At 40.0% G+C, this 18,755-nt stretch overlaps 1 protein-coding gene across 8 annotated transcripts in view; it reads left to right on the top strand.

Annotated features, from left to right (window-relative positions):
• The first annotated feature begins 872 nt into the window (after window positions 1-872).
• The window catches only part of SCAPER (S-phase cyclin A associated protein in the ER), a 157,254-nt gene continuing 139,371 nt past the window's right edge, over window positions 873-18,755 (top strand). For 2 of the 8 annotated variants that reach the window (XM_040570633.1, XM_040570632.1), the window contains exons 1-5: window positions 873-891; window positions 2,866-2,941; window positions 5,237-5,354; window positions 13,928-13,998; window positions 18,114-18,308. In XM_040570633.1, coding sequence (XP_040426567.1) covers window positions 2,879-2,941; window positions 5,237-5,354; window positions 13,928-13,998; window positions 18,114-18,308 — 447 coding nt within the window. In that variant the 5' untranslated portion in view covers window positions 873-891; window positions 2,866-2,878. The other 6 variants (XM_040570635.1, XM_040570634.1, XM_040570636.1 and 3 more) reach the window with 6 other exon arrangements.

Below are 18,755 nucleotides of genomic sequence, written 5' to 3'. Positions count from 1 at the left end.
ATTTAGGTAAGGGAAAAAACAACCCAAGCAACAATTTAATTAAAAAGACAATTGTGTTTAAGTCCCATGTGCTTGGATTTCAAAATGGCCATCATTTGCTTTAGTAGTACCCAAATGCAACATTGTGAGCATTCTAATTATTTAATAACTCCTTCACAAATTATCCTGAAGTATTTTAGACTCTGCAGACTTTACAGACCTATTTTTCTACTTCTTTGCACTTAGTGGAATTATTAATATGTGAAGAAACAGGTTATGAAAGGACACTTCTGATGCGGTTTCTGATTTGGCATCAAATCAGGGTACCAGGATTTGTCACAAGCTTCTGAAGCCCTGTACCATGGTGCTGAGCTCAACTACAGGGGACCAAAGAGGCAGCTGGGGACACTCAGACAGCTGCCTGGGAACAATAAACGAGCTTGTTATCGCAGGACAGTGTCAGAGCTGGGCTGGGACCTCCAGAGGCCATCTGGCTCAGCTCTCAGCGCAGGACCAGTTATGTGTGTCATTCCTGAGAGGTGGTTGTGCTACTTGTGACAGCAGCCGAGGCACGTGTAATTTCCCATGCAATCCATACCAATGCTTGAACTATCGTTGCTGCTTTAGAAATGGAAACCTAAATCGTCCCAGCTAGAATTTAAGCCTCTTACTTCTATCATTCCTATCCACAGGAAATGGATATTCCTAACCATACTTTTACATGTTGGACGCTCCTATCGCTCCCCGTTTGTCTTCCCTTTTGGATAAATAGTCCCCTTGTCCAACATTTCCTCACAAGCCCGCTTGCCCAGATCTCAGAAGAAGACCTGAACCCCCTATGACTTCAAGCCCGGTGCCCCAGCAGTGTCAAAACCCAGGGTGCAATCTTTCTGCGTTGCCTATACGCGCAGGGTATGTACACGATTATTTACTGATGCCCGCAAATTTGCTTCTCCTGTCCCCCAGGAGGAGCGGGCATGGCGCTGAGGGACCCACCACCACCGCCCCAGCGGCCCTCAGCGCTCCCTGACGGGCTGAGCGCAGGCAGGTGCGGGCAAGCAGGTGAGGGCAATGTCTTCACCGGCGCGAATGGCGCATGCGCGGGCGGCAGCAGTGGGGTGTGTGTGTGTCTGGGGGGGGGGCCCGGGCCGCGCAGGGCGGCGGGCGGGCGGACAGGCGGCGGGCGGCGATGACGTCACCGCGGCGGGACGGCGCGGCGCGGCGGAGAGCGTGAGTGCCCCAGCGCGCGGCCGGGCCGGGGAGGGGCGCGGCGGTGGGGCAAGATGGCGGCGGGCCAGCCCCCCCCCCCGCCCCGGCCCGCCGAGGCCGGTTGCTACGGGCAACCGCGGAGCCCCTGACGGGGCGGCCGGGCCGGGCAGGGGGCGGCCGGGCCGGGCGGGGGGCGCCGCGCTGAGGGAGCGCCCAGGCCCTGCGGCGAGGGGCCCGGGCCCTGACCCGGGCTGCTGCTCGAGCCCGGCCTGAGGGGAGGCCCGGGGGCTGCCCGGCCTGAGGGGGGCCCCGGGTGGGCCGAGTCTTCCCTCAACTTGAGGGAAAACCCCGCTTCACAGCGTGATGTTACAGTAAACCTACAGCTTTCTCGTTGCGAGCTTCTCCCTTCTCTGCACACGTTCCTTCTAAATACAGATTCCTGTGTCTGCGTGATTTCCAAGTGCACTGCACTTCTGGGAAGTTATGTGGGCCCCGACTTTTTCCCTTGAATACGCACCTCGATGCGGCCAGCTTTTATTACATCCTTATTATAATCAAGTGAGGCTTGGTGGTCAAAAGCGGTTTGCTAAGACATCTCGGGGCTGACGGCTCCTTTTGCTTCTCATGTCTTAAGTAATGCTGAAATAAAACGAGACTTTGTTTTCAAAAACTCAGCTTCCTTCAACCAAAGGCGGGTGGATTATTTCAGTGTTTTCTTAAGCTCAGGAGGTTGTTTTAAGGCATGCAAACAAGTGCAAATCCTAACGACTGGCTGTTTGTGGGCATGGGTTTTGGCTGTTGGCTTACAGAAAACTCAGCAATGTGGAGTGGAAACTGTGATCTGAGAGCAAGGGAACAGCCCGGTTAGGGTAGTACCAATAACAATTGATAAAGTCTCCCTTGGGATCTGGCAAAAGGTTAATCTTGTTCTCTGATCTAATTTCTAGAACTTCAGAAGTGCTTTTAACTTTTGTTTAGCATCTGAATCTTAAGAATATGTAAGGACTGTTGCAGGAGAGTTTTTGCACTAATCAGGAGCTGGCTGGGATTTATTTCCACCCTGAAGCCAAGGACTTAGTTTTATTTTAGCATTGTTATAGTAATTGTGGAATTTTTTGATAAACCTATAAACATTTAATCCAATGTACTTCTCCATTTTTGGCAGTGGTTCCCTAGTTCGATACCAGATTAAAATTATGTACTTGATCATAATTAACTTCTATAGGAACTGTCACTTTTTTTTTTGAGAACAGAAGTTTTTGGTTTTACTTTGCTTCACTGCTACTTATCTGATACGAATTTTCAGTATCTCTGATTCATTTTTCTTTTTGAACCTATAAATAGTTTGCCCAGTCCTCTGTCACAGGAAAGATTATTGTTGCCTTCCACTGTTCTTGAGCAGTCTGTGCAGTGATTTGTTTTGAAGCCCCATAAAATTATTTGTACTGTTTACTATCTTATTACGTAGGCATATTTTTTTTCTGTGGGATCATTCTCTCCTAGTTTTCTTCTTGGGCTGCTTTTATTAAGGAGCTATGCAAATACTCTACAATAACTGTCCTCTGAAAATGTTAAAATGTTCATTAGATGTCCTTGACATAAATGCTGCTAAGAAGCTAAAATTAATTTCAGAGTTGGTATGAGTAAAATTGATCAACTGCATTTATTTTGACACAGATATGAAAACTCAATGGGGTCATCCAAAAACGTAATAAATGAGCCCGTTGACATGGAGGAAGGCTATAACATGATGGTAAGTCATTCAGCTATTATAACAGTATGCTATACATACCTGTTGTGATTATATCATAAGTAATAAAAAGATAATATATGGCAAAAATAAAAAACCATCATTCTGAGATGTTGAAATGGGAGTATCATCTGTAAGATATAAATAATGTATGCACAGTTTTTAGCACTTAAAAAGTCCTCATTGAAGTACTAATTTCTGCTTTTGGACATAGCGTGTCAAAGAAAGATGTGAATCTGTTGGAGACAGTCTTGAAAAGAAAACCGTAGGTGCTCAGATTCAGAAAACCTGAAGTCTGAGATGCGGAAAATAGGTGAAAGAAGACTAAAGGGATAGAAATAAAAAGCTTGGAAAATGGGAGGACCGATGGAGAATGGAATGGAAAATAACAGCGTAAAAATAATAGGAAAAAAAAGAAAATTCAAATGGTTTCAAATTGTCTGTGTATGGCAAGAATGAGTAGGTTTATGTAGGAAAGCTGTAGAGATCATGCAGAGTGAATGTTGCCTGCTGGTGGAGGATTCAAAAGATCCAGTAAATGAGGAAAGATTTATATGTATACTTACTCCATTTTTGGCAGCAGGATGCTATAGAATAGCTCTACTTCCAGGTAAGGAGAGAGGATTTTTCTTTACTTGAGGATAAATTAATGCAAAATGCAGCTTGAACATTCTTACCTTGTTTTAAGACAGGTGCATTTCAGAGACAGTTAAGGTAAATCAAAATTATTTGACTCAGTTGTGAAGGTACCATAGGTATTTATATCAGGGATTTATATAGTAGTTAAGCTGATTTTAAAATAGTTATGTGATATTTGTGAGTCTTTAACTCTCTGATGATGAAAAGTTTCTTGTTAAGCAACAAGGGAATAAAAACCCCAAACAAACTTGATTCAAAGAAATGCACGCTTACTAAAATTTCCTAATGAGAACAGGCAATTATATAGAACAAGAATAGACTAGAACCAATTTAGTGTAGATCCTGTTTATTCATGTGCTTTGCTTAGGTTTCTCTGGATCAAACCATATTATTTGCTTTTTTATTCATCGCCTTTTTCGAAAGTTCACTTAATAGTTTTGCTGTGGTTTTTCTATTATTATGTAGTAATAACTCAAGGTGGTTCTGTGGGGCACTAGATGGCACACTGCAGCTTTGAAATGAGCAATTGAGGGCATCTGAATGAGAAACTTAGCCTAATGTTGCTATATAAGCATTCAAGTAAAAGTAGCTTTTTGTTTCTATTGCATTATCTACCATCCTGATAAATTATAACTACTTACCTTTATATTCGTTTTTACTGCATTTTCTTTCTAAAGATGTGCTAGTACAAGTGCATAACAAAGTGCTTGCAGGCTTGAGTCGTATGATGGTACGAGTGAAAAGAGGAATGCATCTTCTGACTAGTGCCGTATAAAATCAGTCTGTTAGTGCGTAAAATAAAGTTTAGATCTATTTAAGTTTGTCAGTTTTAAAGATACCTTGCTCAGTGGCTTTGTGCTATCACTGTATATAGACTTCACATTATGGTATATAGCTTGGCTTTGTTTCAGATTAATTTCTGAGGAGTAACTTGATGCAGTTTAGAAGAGGCAAGATTTTGTCTAGTTGGTATCTGTCAGCTGATACAAATATTTCTTAACATGTTTGGTTTCAAGGATCTCGTGATGGTATCTTTTTCAAGTGCAAAGAACGTGTTTCCTAGGTAAGCAAAGTTCATCCTCAGCGCCTCTCGTTTTCTGTGAACAGCTGCAGCTTTCTAGTAAAAACAGCTAACTGTAGCTGCCAGGAAATACTTTCTAGGTTCTGGTCTTCTCTGAAATAGAAGCGATTTTTTTTTTTTAATATATATTTTTAGATGGTTCTGATAAATCCTGTGCCTGTCTTCAGACTCTTTTCAGTCACCTAGCACATGTATTTTGGTATTATGCAGCTTTTTTCTTGGTTAATTAGTTCTATTTAACTCAAGGTAACTAAAGCATTTTAAAGTCTGCTGTGATGTTCTTACAGCATTGATGATGAGTTAAATGGAGGTTTAAAAAAAAAGTGTGCTGTAGACACCTGTTCTGAGCAATGGGGTAGGAACTCATGTTATTTTGATGAATCAGTATGCTTATCAGATAGAAAAACGATTGTGAAAACAAGTACATTTTGAACAATTAGTGAAAATAAGTTATCTGCAAACTCCCTTTGAGTGGTTTAACCACATACTGGATGAAATTAACATACCAAAACAAAAATTTATACCTGTATACATATACATACACACACATTTTCTGTTCCTGTATTTCTTGTTTTCAGGCTTCTTTCCAGCGCTCTAATAGCCATGATAAAGTGAGGAAAATAGTTGCAGAAGAGGGACGTACAGCAAGGAACCTAATTGCATGGAGTGTTCCACTGGAAAACAAAGATGATGATGGTAAGTATTCAACTGTCTTCCCCCAACGTTTTTGTCTCCTGTCCCTTTGTTCACTGGAGTTGCTTGCATGGAAACATGTTTCTGACGTAGGATTTCTCGTTTTAAGCAAAAGATTATGTTTCGTGTCCATAGCATAGTTTTAAAACTTTTTTTTTTCAAAATGTATACCCTGCAGTTGACAGTTCACTATAGAACCTTTTCAGTAACAGATAAAAAACTTTTTATTTTTCTGTAACATACATCTAAGACTGTCCTGTCTTGCTGATACTATCAAGATACCTATGTAATATAATAATGTTATCCTAAAATACTGGGCTTGGAAAAGGTTGTTAAAAGCCAGTCTTAGGTAACTTGGGGTTTCAGATTGGTAGGGATGGCTTAGAGCAATTCAACAAATTGCTCTCTATACTCTAAAACAAATAACTTCTTTTACTATCGCTTCAGTCTCTGTTTAACATCTGTAAAGAGCCTTTAAGAAAGGGAATATTTGGGGACAGCTTTCTGTAATGTGAGTCCTCAGAACAATTTTGTTACTGTTGTAATATTCTCTCTTGGCCAGATGGCTTAAGCAGACAGGAATTGACTTTGGATTTTCATACTGCTCAAGCTGTTCCAGATGTCTGAAAGCTGTTTTTGAGGCCCTCATCTCAATTTTTTTTGTAGCTCACCTGTCCCTGTGGAGGTGCTTGCTGCTTTTGAGACTTGGGCAGGAGTGTCTAAAAGTGGTGGGGTTTGTTTGTTTGTTTTGTTTTTCCTGTGAGGGTGGTTGAACACTGGAATAAGTTCCCCGATGAATCTGTGGGCAACCTTAATCCTTGAAGATGCTCTAAACCTTACTGGATGTAGTCCTGGGAAGCCTTCTGTAGCTGACCCTGCTTTGAGCAGGGAGGTTGGATTAGGTGATCTCCAGAGGTTCATTCCAACCTCAGCTATTCTGTGTATTTGGCCAGTGGAAAAGATATTTCTAGGATCAGTTATGTCTGTTTTACAAAGTAATTAACCTTCTGTCTGCAGCAAACCAAAGCAAAGTTTAAAATGTCTTTGTGGCTTGCTTTATGCTCTAAGGTGTACTTGTAATTTTTTTTCCTTCCTTTTAAAGTTGAAAGGTCTGAAGTCACATGAGAGAATGAAGTGCATGAAAACATGTTCAGCTGTCTGTGTGTGGGCATTTGTATGGGTTTCATCAAGGAAATTGTGTTCAGTTGAGAATGCAGAGCTGTACCTTCGTTAACAGTGACAAGTAGGATGATAGAAAGCATGTATTTTTCAACTAAACGTCATAAACCTAATTACAAGTGTCCACATTTACAAGTGTTGGTTTTGGGTTCTGACCCTGAAGTAAACTTCAGCATGGTCCCAGTTACCTAGTGCCTTGGTCTGCCTTTCCAAAGCAGATGACCTCAGGGCTTTTGTAGAGTGACACTTCTAGTAAGCACTAGCTTGTCAGCAGAAAAGCATGCACTGTGTATCTTTCCTAGCTTTATGTAGGAAGAAAAAATGAAACAACATCCAGTTGTCAAGAAGTGCATGACAGGTTTCTTGATCAAGCAGAAGCAATGAAGCTACCATGTTTTCTTTTTAGGTAAGATAGAAAGATGTGACACAATAATAGAAATAGTTTAAGACTTAACCATAATCTGCCAAAGCAAAACACACACAGTAGAACGCAGATTTGGATCACGTGTAGCAGTCTCCAGAAGATGAATTTATTTATTTACTAGTCTTATAACTGCTTACACATTCTTGAGTATGTTGGTATTATTGGAACCAGGGCACAGGATGGGAGGTGCAGGGCAGTCCCCATGGCCGAAGGGCAGCCTTTCTCTCTGGCAAGCCAAATGGCCTGGGGGAGCCAGCCCCAGAAAAGGGGCCTTCAACCCCCCCAACCTCCTCCTTGTCCATGTGAGGGCATCTTCCAGGCTGCTCCCAACACAGCTGCCTTTGGCCACGCGTGGGCCACTCCATCACAGAGGATTGCTGAGGTCACAGTGGCCACCACTGCCCCGCCTTTCCTGCGGATCCTATAAAACAGGCCCCCTGCAGCTGGCCCACCATTCGCTGAGCATCTAGGCCCTCTGACTGCCAGCTTGTGCGGCAGGAAGGAGACTAGAAGAGCAAGGCAAGCAGCAGGCCTCCTTGGTGTGCGAGGACAGCCGTGCAGTCCAGTGAAGCACCAAGAAGGAATGCACCTGAGCAGAAGATGTGTCGTGGGTGGAGGGATAGCGCCAGTGGCACAAGAGATACCAGTGCCCAAGGGACCTCTGGCGCCCAGCACACAGACAGGTACAGGCGGTACCATTGGCACCACAACGATGCAGGGAGCAGGCCGGCCCCTCAAACACGCAGCGACAGGGGGCCTGGGCCTTACCATAGGAGCAACGGTGATGTGGGGCGAAGGCGGGAGCATGAGGCAGACAGCCGCAGGGAGCAGAGGCGTGCCCATGGTCCGGAGCACAGTGCTGGACCCAGTAATGGCTGTAAACCAGATGGCACCGTCGGACCCATTCATGAAAATCAAGCCGACAGTGGCATGGGACTGAGGTGTGGGACTGAACAACCCCCTGGTTCAGCACCTTGGCCTGAGAACATTCCGGACGGAAGGCATCCCATTTGGGCAGTCCCGGGCAAGGACCGGCTTAGCCTCCTGCCCAACACCGTGGAGCCCATGGAGCTGGATCCACCAGATGTGGAGGAACGGATGGAAGTGGATCCACCTCGGCCAGAAGAGACCTGGGACTACTGCGGCATGTCTTTGTGCTCTGCCATCCGAGAGCACCAACAGCATCACAGGAGTGCCCGGCGAGCCCCCTACTTGTTGCTCAGGCTCCATCGCAAGCATTAGCTTGGAGCCACCAAACACCACGGACATCCCGCAGGCTTGCCTGCAAGATGTCCTGGCAATAAACAGCTCTTGCCGATTCTCAGGGGTTGTGTGAGTGCTTCTTTTTTGGGGGTGGGGGGGAATGGGCTAAAGTTGTGCCAGGGGAGGTTTAGGTCGGATATTAGGAAGAACTTCTTTACCGAAAGGGTTGTTAGGCATTGGAATGGGCTGCCCAGGGAAGTGGTTGAGTCACCATCCCTGGAGGTCTTTGAAAAGACGTTTAGACGGAGAGCTTGGTGATATGGTTTAGTGGAGGACTTGTTAGTGTTAGGTCAGAGGTTGGACTAGGTGATCTTGGAGGTCTCTTCCAACCTAGGTGATTCTGTGATTCATTTAAGCAGAACAGAATTGGGCCCTAAAGTATTTATAGATTCTGAGTTGTACGTTTTACTTTTGGGGAAGGTAGCAGTGTGAATGAGTACAGGTGAAAGGAACATAGAGTATGTTTGAGCTACTTGTGAGTTGGTTCAATTTTTGTTTAGGCTGTTACATTTTCTACCTTGCTTGTAGTATTCTTGTAGATAGTTTCAAGGAAGACTTTTTCCTGAAAAATTGATGAATGAGAATTGTAGATGAATGTTTGCTCTGAGTATAACATTTTCTTCCACAGCATGAAGAAGAAAGTAAAAGTGATTTATTTTTTTTTTTAGATATTGCCCTTAAATAGTTGTGTGTGACATTAAAACTCAGGTAGCTATAATCATTTCCTTCTTTTGAGCCTACTAGCACCACTGTAATTTTTAAACTTTTTGCCAGTGATGCATTCTTGTTTTTAAAATTTCTTCAGTAAATCATATATTGAGCTTTTTGCACAAAGAATGTGGTGATAATTGCTTGATGGAAAAATGCCCTGTGGAAAGGAATTTGTGGCTAATGAGAGCCTGGCAGAGCCAGATCCTTTATCTCTTGACCCTTGTCTTGGCACATATGTCGGCGTCAGTGAGCTCTGATTCATTTTATGCTGATCTTTCAATATTTATTTTGTCCCAGAGGAACAATACATCAACATTATGAATTAGGACAGTTCGTACTTGTTCAGGGGCTGTGTAAATCAGGCCAAAGGTTCAGGTAGCCTCAGCTGATCCTGCAACTTATGTGCAAAGCAGAATTTTGTCTTCGTGTTGTTTTTTTTCTGCTTGTAATATTCAGAGATATTGCACTGGCAGCAGTAGTGTAAGATTTAACATTTTATATTACATACTGTTACTAATTATGGGATTTTTTTTTTCTGCAGGAACAGTGAAGATATGGCCATTTGCTAGAGTTAGTGTTACACAGGCTTATTAAATTGCTGGATTCATTTGTTCTATTTGCGTATCCTTGCTTATTTGATTTCTTTATTTGCTTGTATTCTTGCTATTTAACTTTTCCACTGAAAGACTTCTGCATTTTACATAGAGTTCATGGACAAGAGGGCAATGATGATAGGAATTGCAATCCAAACCTTCTAATTCCTTAAGGGAAATACATAATTCCTGTCAATAAGAAATAATACCATAAGAAGGAGGGAAGTTTCTGGAACAGTAGGTAGCACTTCCGTAACGTGTGTTGGAGCAGCATGCACCCTTGTATCAGATCTGAAATTCTAGTTATGAATACAGATCAATGACATGAGAAAATCCACCTCAAAACATGATGACAACAGTTTAGATGAGGTATTGAACAATAACGCATTTCATCTGTTGCATTTAAGGTATTCCTTCACAGAATTCATCAATCTGCAGCAGACTGTGTGTTTTTGGATGGACTAACAACGCAGTTGACTTTGTGTGCTATTACAATTGTGAAAAAAACAGTAGTCTGATATTCTGTCTCGAAAATTAAATTGGCGTTCCAAACCCATGGCCACAAATCACCCATTACAGGTACCTATTGTATCTTGCCCTATTTGGAAAGCTGTGATCATCCTGGTAGAGGACTTCAGAAGTTTTTCCTTTTAAATTATTTGATATGCCCAGCATGAAACCTGAGGTGCTGCATGCTGCTGTGCACCACACACAGATTTTATTTACAAAATCTAAACCATGGTATTAGTGACAGTTAAAATGTCTCAGAAGCTTGACATCTAAATGTTAACAAAATGTAGGGTACCTTTATAACTTAAGGGATGTGTCAAAAACTGGAAAATCTTGTATTTGTAACTGTTCCCTTATTTTTTTGAAATCATTTTGGCTCTCAACACATAGAAGTCACTTGTAGATTAGGCATTTCAGTGTAAGGAAACACATTTTATTGGTTGAAAGGTACCTGGCACACTTTAGAGAGCCTGGAGAATAATCCACTCCTTTAGCAAGAGCCTGGTGCAGTAAGTAGGTTTTGCAGTGTGTGATGAAAGAGATGAAACTTAGCTGTCTTTGGCCAAGCTAGGAGGTATACGAGTCATGACTGAAAGCCTTGTGTGTAAGCGCTAGCAACGTTGGACCTGACTGTAACTGGCAGAATATAATGTGAAGGGAAAGGTATTCTTAAGACTCCTTAGTTTCAGACCTTGAACTTTGTTGAAATGAATGGGATACAGTCTAGTGCTGTTACGTGAATACTGGGCCAATTATATTCTGGATGAGACTGTGACAGTAATTTGTTTAAAAAAAATTCCATGCAAAATTCATTGCTGTAATTCAGGCTGGGATGGAAAAACATGGAGAGTTTTGACTATATCCATCCTTGAAAGTAATTTCTCCAGTTTTTTTGCATTGTACAGTTGTAAATACAATTTTTCTTACTATATAAACTTTTAAGAAGAGCTGATTTATAGCAATATTATACATTTCAATATGTTTCTTCATTTAAGGGGTTGAATGTAATCAGTATCATCCAGTTGCTTCCTCCAGGGAAACATCTTACTTGATGTGAACTTCAATTACTTGAACTTCAGATAACCAGGTCTTATCCACCCCTCATCTTTGCAAAAATGTTTCTTAGGATGGAAAAATGCATCAGCTGGAGCTAGTAAGAGAGATTGCGGAGTACAGATTGGTGAAATGTAGGACTAGTCCTGCAGTATAGACCTTGCTCCTTACATGGAGGAAGAGAGGTGACAAAGTACATTGCTCATGCCCTGTGTAAGAACTGGAGGGAAAGAAAAGAATGGTTCATTACCCAGTTGTGTCCTCAGATTCTTCCAGAGAGGTGAAAAGAAAGAAAATTGAACATTTTTATAATTTCTGCTGAAGATCGGATGATAAACAAAGGTACTGAAACAACAGAGAGATGTCTGTCTCAGTGAGAACAGAAATGGCTGCTCTTAAGAAATACAAAGCTGATTTTCACACTTCTTTCATTGAAAAAGAAGAGAGATGTGAGGGGTGATTGTTAGTGTAACAGAAGGCTTTTGAAAATAGTTTATCGGTAGCCTTTTTTGGGAGATATTAATGCTTCAGCATTTTGTGACAGGAAGTCTTCACAAATCGTAAACCCGGTGTGTTTGATATTTAATTTCCAGACAGAGGAAATGGACTTCAAGTATAAAATACGTCTGGCTCCCTGAATGCTTCAAAACTGTGCTGCTTTATATATTTCATATTGGCAACTTTATAGCTAATGAGATGATCATCTTTTGTCACTATTGTTCTTTCCTTAAAATTCAGTAAAAGCCTAATAGGTAATGCCCTTCACGTGTCGCTGCATCCCTGTGCCTCGGCTAGCAGTGCTGGTATTGTACAGTTACACACAATATATCCATAACCATCGAACAGTGCTCCTGTGTTGTCACTGCTTGTGAATATAGAGGGACAAAAGCAGAAAGGAAGTAATCTTCTAATAACCAGAGGCATTTGTTAGCAGAAAGAGGGAAAAGCTTGGAACTCTGATTGCTGATGAAAGATGGAACTTCTTGGCCCGTACATTGAAGAAGTTGTTTAAGAAAAATTAGTCCTTGCCACGCGTTATTTGCTTTTAAGTCTGCAACGCACAGTGTTTATGTGAGTTTTCTTGTCTCTACATGTATGCCTTACATAGAAAGTGCCTGAAAACTTGCTTTTATCTTTACAGGTGACTTGTTCAGACATTTCCCAGTTCTTAGTTGATGGATTGTTTGTTTTTTGTATGTTTTTTTTTTTTGTAGAATCTAGGGACAGTAACTTTTTTTATCCATCTGTCCTCTTTTAGTTCTGACACACCCGTATTTGTTTGTAAGTCTTTTCACTGCAAGTTCTGTGTGCCTTTGCACTCAACTGTAAGCATTGCACCTCTTACATTTTCAGAATGTAAATTATTTCAGAGTAGAGACTTTGGTGATTGAAATTCTTCAGTTCTCATAACCATGACATAGAATTGGTCCACAGTTCAAGCTTTTTAGTAGATAGGAAGTTTTAATACATTTGGTAGCTGAATCGTTTTTTTTCCTGAATGATGCTAAATTGATCTCAATATATTAATTTGTACCTGTTGTTTTCGCTAATGTAGCATTTCAAAAATTCATTATCAAGCAAATAATTTTTAATTTGCCTTAAAATTAAAGGCCTCGTTCTGTAGAACAGCCAGTGATGCAAACCAGCTGGACAATTGCTTGATTAAAACAGGTTTACAGCTGCTTTACATAACCAGTGTAATGTAAAACAGCTGGACTACGTTAGGGAATCTGGCCTAAGTACTGCTAAAAACTGAACTGAACAATTCTGAAATTCAGGAATGATCTCTGTGATCTGTGAAGGGACTGTATTCAATTAGTTCATTCATTTGCCTGGCTTCATCAAGCTAAATAATCTTGAAACTTTTATTTAGATCTGTGCTAGAGAGTACTCTTGTCATAGTTAGTGTTTTGTCTTGCTCATATTTTTGTTAATTGAATGCTCTGATTTTTGTGTTGGAGGAATAAAAAACAAAATAAAACAAACAAACCAACTTGGAAATTACCCTTGAGCAGATATCGAAGATTAAATGTAAGTGTGTCATGTTGGTTCAGGGTAACAGAAATTTAGAGCCTTGCAAAGATAACTCTTAATAAGTTAAGAAATTGCCCCAGACAACATTGAGACCTGAAATCATCCTAACTGTGGGCATTTAAACTGATCTTGGAAGCATAGTTGTTAAGTGCATTTCATATAAGCAACAGACCAGTGCTTTTGAGAATAAATTTGAGATCTTGAGCAGACGGTCTCATGCTCTGGAAATATTTTTATTTATTTATTTATTTATTTTTCCCTCTTTCTTTGCCTACCTAAATGTAAGTGAACTAAATCTGAACTGAGTTTTGTTTTTCCCCATCTTTCTTGGCAGAAAATATCTTAATCTACTGGTAGGGTTGTTAGAACAGTTCAAGAAAAAGTGAATGATTTTATTTTTATTTTCTGAGAAAGATATCCCTTGTTTTAATTCTGTAATAACATCTCGTTATTATTAAACAGTCATTCAAGAGCAGACTTTAAAATTTATATGGAAAACTGGTATTGAATCTGACATCTCTGTTGTAGTGATGTGATTTTCAGTGGCACTGAGCATTTGCAAGTAGGCTATCCTTGTTGAATGAAGTCTGTAGTTCTTGACTTCATTTTTTTTTTTTCATTTTCTGTGTGTATTCTAGCATCATCCTCATTCTGAACTGTTGAATATATATTTGGAATGTAAAATTTTATGAACTTTTAAACTTATAAATTGTGCCCATGTCAGTATATTACAAGATGTGATATGTGCATTTTAGAATGCTGTATCTAATGAAAAGCGTTATTTTTGATGAAAAATGCTTCTCCCATAGGAAAATCCAAATCGCAGGCTGGCGGAAAAACAAAGAGGGTGACTCAAGGAACACACAAGGCTGCAAAACAGGTATCTGCTCATTTTTCATTGTGATTATGACATAAAATTTACAACATAAAAATGATTTTTGATACCATTGATGCGTTATTTGCTGAATAATACATATACAAAAGTGCACATATTGTATTTTCAAAGGATATGAGTTGCAAAGTCAAGCATTCCAAAGTTTTAAAATGCCAGAATTTACACTGCCTTCCTCAGTCTTTATTTTTGGCATTTCTTAACCTCTGGGTGTGTGGCTTTTTGACAGTAAAGTTATTTTAAGTCCAGTGCAGTTCAACAATCAACTAATTCTTCCTGTAAGTGTGGTGCTTATACAAAGGCTACCATTCTGCCAAATTTCCTAAATTAAGGAAATGCTTTATTTTCTCATGTGTTAATGGCTGAGAAGTTTTTGTTTAAAGTTTCAGTGTATACTATTTTGGGAAGAAAAAAAATCAGGCCAAGTGAGTAAAATTTCAGAGAGTTCCAACTGGGAAACAAGTCTTAATGATGAGTATCAAGAAGAAATGGTGCTTCTTCATGTTCTTCCTGTGTGAGTGATAGAGTTGTATTATATTAATAAAGTAATACCTCGGTATTTATTCGTGTTTAATATTTTAAACATTTCTTTGATTAATGGATTTAGCTGCTAGTATATCTTCAGCCATCAAACGTTTTGAGCCAGCCTTTCAGATTTTGGCAATATAGCACATAGAAGCAGGTCTCTTTTTTTGAAAAAAGATGTTCTGCTTCTGTAGGGATGTTTGCATCCTTAAAACATACGCATGTTAACTTCCCAGATTCGTTTAGCAACTTGTCCGTCCTTTCTTACTAGTATCTTACAAACACTCTGTCCTAGTTTACTTGTTCTGTGAAGGTGGGATTTTAATGAGGTGGTTGGGGCTCCAAGTTGATTTACCCTCACAGAACCTTTTGGATAAGAGTAACGTGCTACGCAGTGGGAGTTCCATCTGTTTGAGTCATTTGTGATTACGTCAATACTGCGTTTTCAAAAGAATACTTTATTGTTAGTCAGTGGCTCTGTGTGGGACTGCTGTATTAAAGCTATATTGCAGGAACATAATGCATTCCTAGTAGGCCCAATTGAGGTTTGAAATGGACTGCTGAGTGCTTGTGTATCTTGGCACTTTAATTTGGCATCCAGCACTTCTTTTTCTACTGTATTTTAGGCACTGAATACTGCTTTAAAATGGTGGCTTTCTTCTTCTTTTTTTGCTTTTGTTGAGCCTTCAGATTTCATTTTCCTCTACGTACAAATGGGACACTAGGCTCAAGAACATAAATGTACAAAAACTCTCTCATATGATCCTGTCAACCTCATCTTCCTCTCACCAGGGTGCTGGCATGTCTACTTTCAATAAATTTTGGCATCTTGAGAATAAATACACACTTGATAGTTCACAGAACTCCAAGGCAACTTAGTGAAATTATTTTGGGGAAAAATAATAATTTAGTTTTAATCACTTTCTTCATCCACATTGAGTTACTTGAGATGTGAGGAAGACTATCCCCATGTTTTTTAACTTAAAAAGCAGCATACCTTTTCTGCAGTTGAAGCTTTTGAACTATTAGTGCAAGTGAGATAGTATGAACTAGCCTATCAGAATCTATGCCATTTTTGAGTGGGTTTTGTTGCTTTAGTGAGGACAAGCATCAGGGTAGGCCTGCTAGATCATGTCTGTATAAGCCATCCATTCAGAAGGATGCTTGAAGGTAAAGATTCTGCTGAACAATGTGTAGATTAACTCAGAAATCCTGGTAGTGTTTGGTGCCTGCATTAAACATTTGTACAGAATATAGCAGTCCATATAAAATATTAGTTGTGTCTTTATGGTAAAAGTAGTCTTTGTTATCGTCAGCTGTAACTCTTAAATTTGAGTTAGCAATGGCTTGCATTTCAGTAAAGTGGGTGCCAGTCAAACTTAGTTAAGTTTGAAAATAGCTTTTGGAGTTTGATCTTCATGGAGTATCTGGAGACTGATGTGGCAAACATTGGACATGATTTGGGTTCCTGTCTCAAAGTCCCATTCTGTTTCATTGAGTGGCATATGCCAGGCTGTGACAAATTCAAATGCATAATGTTAGTACTCACATGCATCGGGAATTTTAAATATTCTTTTTACTGCCTAACCACCAGCTCAGTGCTTTCCTGCTTCCACGATTTTGTTTACAAGAGATTTTGTAGTTTGGTGGTTTGTATCTTGTCAAAGGTGTTCTGCTGGCATAAGTTCTCCTGTTTCAAATTAGGGAAGAGTTACTCCTGCAGGGGCTTTGGAGTCACAGCTTCTGAAAATGCATAATCTACCAATTAGTGAATATGTACCTCATTCTGAGTTCTTGTTGGAGAGTTGACTCTCTGGTACATGGTTGAACTTGGAGTGACTCAGATGTTTGGTGGAATGTTCTGTGATTCAGCTGTTCTTACTGTTCTCGTTGTCCTTTGGTATTTTAGTAGAAACACAGCAAGGTGTCAGATCTTGCAAAATAATTATACTGGTTGCTGTGGTGGGACCTCAGGTCAACCACAGCCATAAACTAGAACTGCTTCAGACTTGTTTTACAACAGGAGTACTGAAGTACTTCCCATCTGGGAAAGTAAACTAGAACAAGTACTAGAGAAGGAAATGGTTTGTAAATATACTCCCCTGCCTATTTTGATGAGTCTGGAGGAGGGAGGAATCTTTTCTCATTTCTCTCTTTGTAGTTAATTAGCTTTCTGTGACTACCTTGTGTCTTCTGACTACCTCCACAGTGCTGCTTTGGGTATGTGGGAAACTTGGACTTACATTGCAGTTTACTTTTATAGATGATAAATAGGGGTTAAATTTGCCCTGATGTTCTAATTTTATTTGCATCTTTTCCTGCACACACACAGGCAAAAAGCAGACTACTGTAGCTATGTGGTTAATACAATACCTCTATCACAAATGGTACACAATTGGGATTTATGTTGGGTTTCCTGGAGATTCTTCTCTGGCGTGGTAGCTTTTCCTTTTTGTTGTTATGGGAGAGAATTTCAATAATAAGCTCAGTGTCATGGGACCAAGGTCTGCTTTGGTGTTCTCAGCCAAATGGGTGTGCTTCAGAATCGTTTGGCATATGCTTTGTAGATGGGTGACAGCACGTATCTGTCAAGGAGTAACTGTCTCCATGTGACTAAGCTGAAGACACAAGGTGAACGGATACAGAACACTGAAGCGGTATAACGGTACTTCCAAGCAGGTATTTGTGATCCCTCTCTATGCCAGCTTTCATGCAGACGGTTGGATGCTCTCCCTCCGTTCTCACAGCATTTAGCACGTTGGCAGTCCTTAGCATCTGTGCAGCAAAGTAGTACTAAATCAATTAGCCTGCATATTAACACTGAAAATCAAACAACAGATTTGTTGCAGGAAAAGCTGTTAAATTACAACTTAGAGCAGCATGAGGGCAATTTTAGACTTGGCATAAATAGAAGCAGCTTGATTCAGTGGCACAGCACTTGCAAGGGTTGAATTGAGCTTGCAGTGTTAGCAGTATGGTGAGTGGAAATCTTTGTGCAAGTAGTCTTCTCAAGTAGGAAAGCTTCCCTTTGTAACTCATTCGGTGCTTGCTGGCATCTTCTCTGAAGTGTAGCCATAACATATTGATCAAAGGGCTAGCCACACAAGCATTTCTCTGATGTTACTGCTCACAGATTAGAATGAGAGCTTAAAAACAGTAAGTTGTATGTGATGCCCTGGTAGTAATTTAACTATGATGGAACATTGCTGGTTTGATTATTAGTAAAATTTTAATTTCATTTTTGGATGTACGTATTTGTCACAGTAAGTACTATGGGGTATGTATGTAGTCAGAAAATGTAACTTCATGATTTGCAAAAGAGAATATCATGTGTTATGCAAAGTGAATGTCAAGTTAAAATGTTAAAGAAACCAAGTGGTTCTACATATTGGTTGCATTTGTTTAAGATGAAAAAGTTTATTGTAAAAACTTAAATCAGTGGGATGCTGTAGTCTTCAGTGGAAAAATGTCTTCTTTACAAATGTTTAAATATGTTTGAAAAAATGCACTGCACAGAAGCCCAACCCCTTACTGTACATCTGTTTGTTCTCCTTTTCCTTTGTATCTTGTTTCTTTAGAACACTACCATAGACTGTAAATTAACAGCAGCAGCTGGAGATAAAAACTTTGACAAAAGCCCAACAAAAACAAGACAGCCTCGAAAAGTTGATCTGCGAGCTCGATACTGGGCATTTCTTTTTGACAATCTTAGACGGGCAGTTGATGAAATCTATGTTACATGTGAATCGGATCAGAGTGTAGTAGAATGCAAGGTAAGCCTTCAGCTGTTCTTTCTGCCTATTATCAAATGACACCTACTGCTGTTTTTTACTCTTTACAAAAAAGCCAGTAAGGAATTAGAGCATCAGAAGTATGTTATTTCATGCATTTATATAATGGAGGCTTGTAAATAGTAAAACTGATGGCATATTTCTTTAGATTTAAGAAGATGCTTTCATCTTAGGCAGTGACTAATTTTAAAGTGTATAAAACTTAATGATATATAATTATGTTGTTAGATCTCAGTTTTTTAATTAAATCAATATCTGTCTTATCAAGTTCTCATTTTATTATTTTTTCCAGCTGAATGCTGATTTTTTTCCTTTTTTCCCCCGTCATGTTTCCTACTGTAGGTGGCACTGTTGAGATTCAGCCTTTTTCCCATTCTTTGGCTTGATGTTAAGTCCTTAATTATACATTGCTCTCTTGTTTCAGTGAAT

Source organism: Cygnus olor, chromosome 11 (assembly GCF_009769625.2).
Source record: "Cygnus olor isolate bCygOlo1 chromosome 11, bCygOlo1.pri.v2, whole genome shotgun sequence".
NCBI classification, from domain to species: domain Eukaryota; kingdom Metazoa; phylum Chordata; class Aves; order Anseriformes; family Anatidae; genus Cygnus; species Cygnus olor.
The sequence above is the reverse complement of the archived record's forward strand: the minus strand, read 5'-3'. Positions and strand labels throughout refer to the sequence as shown.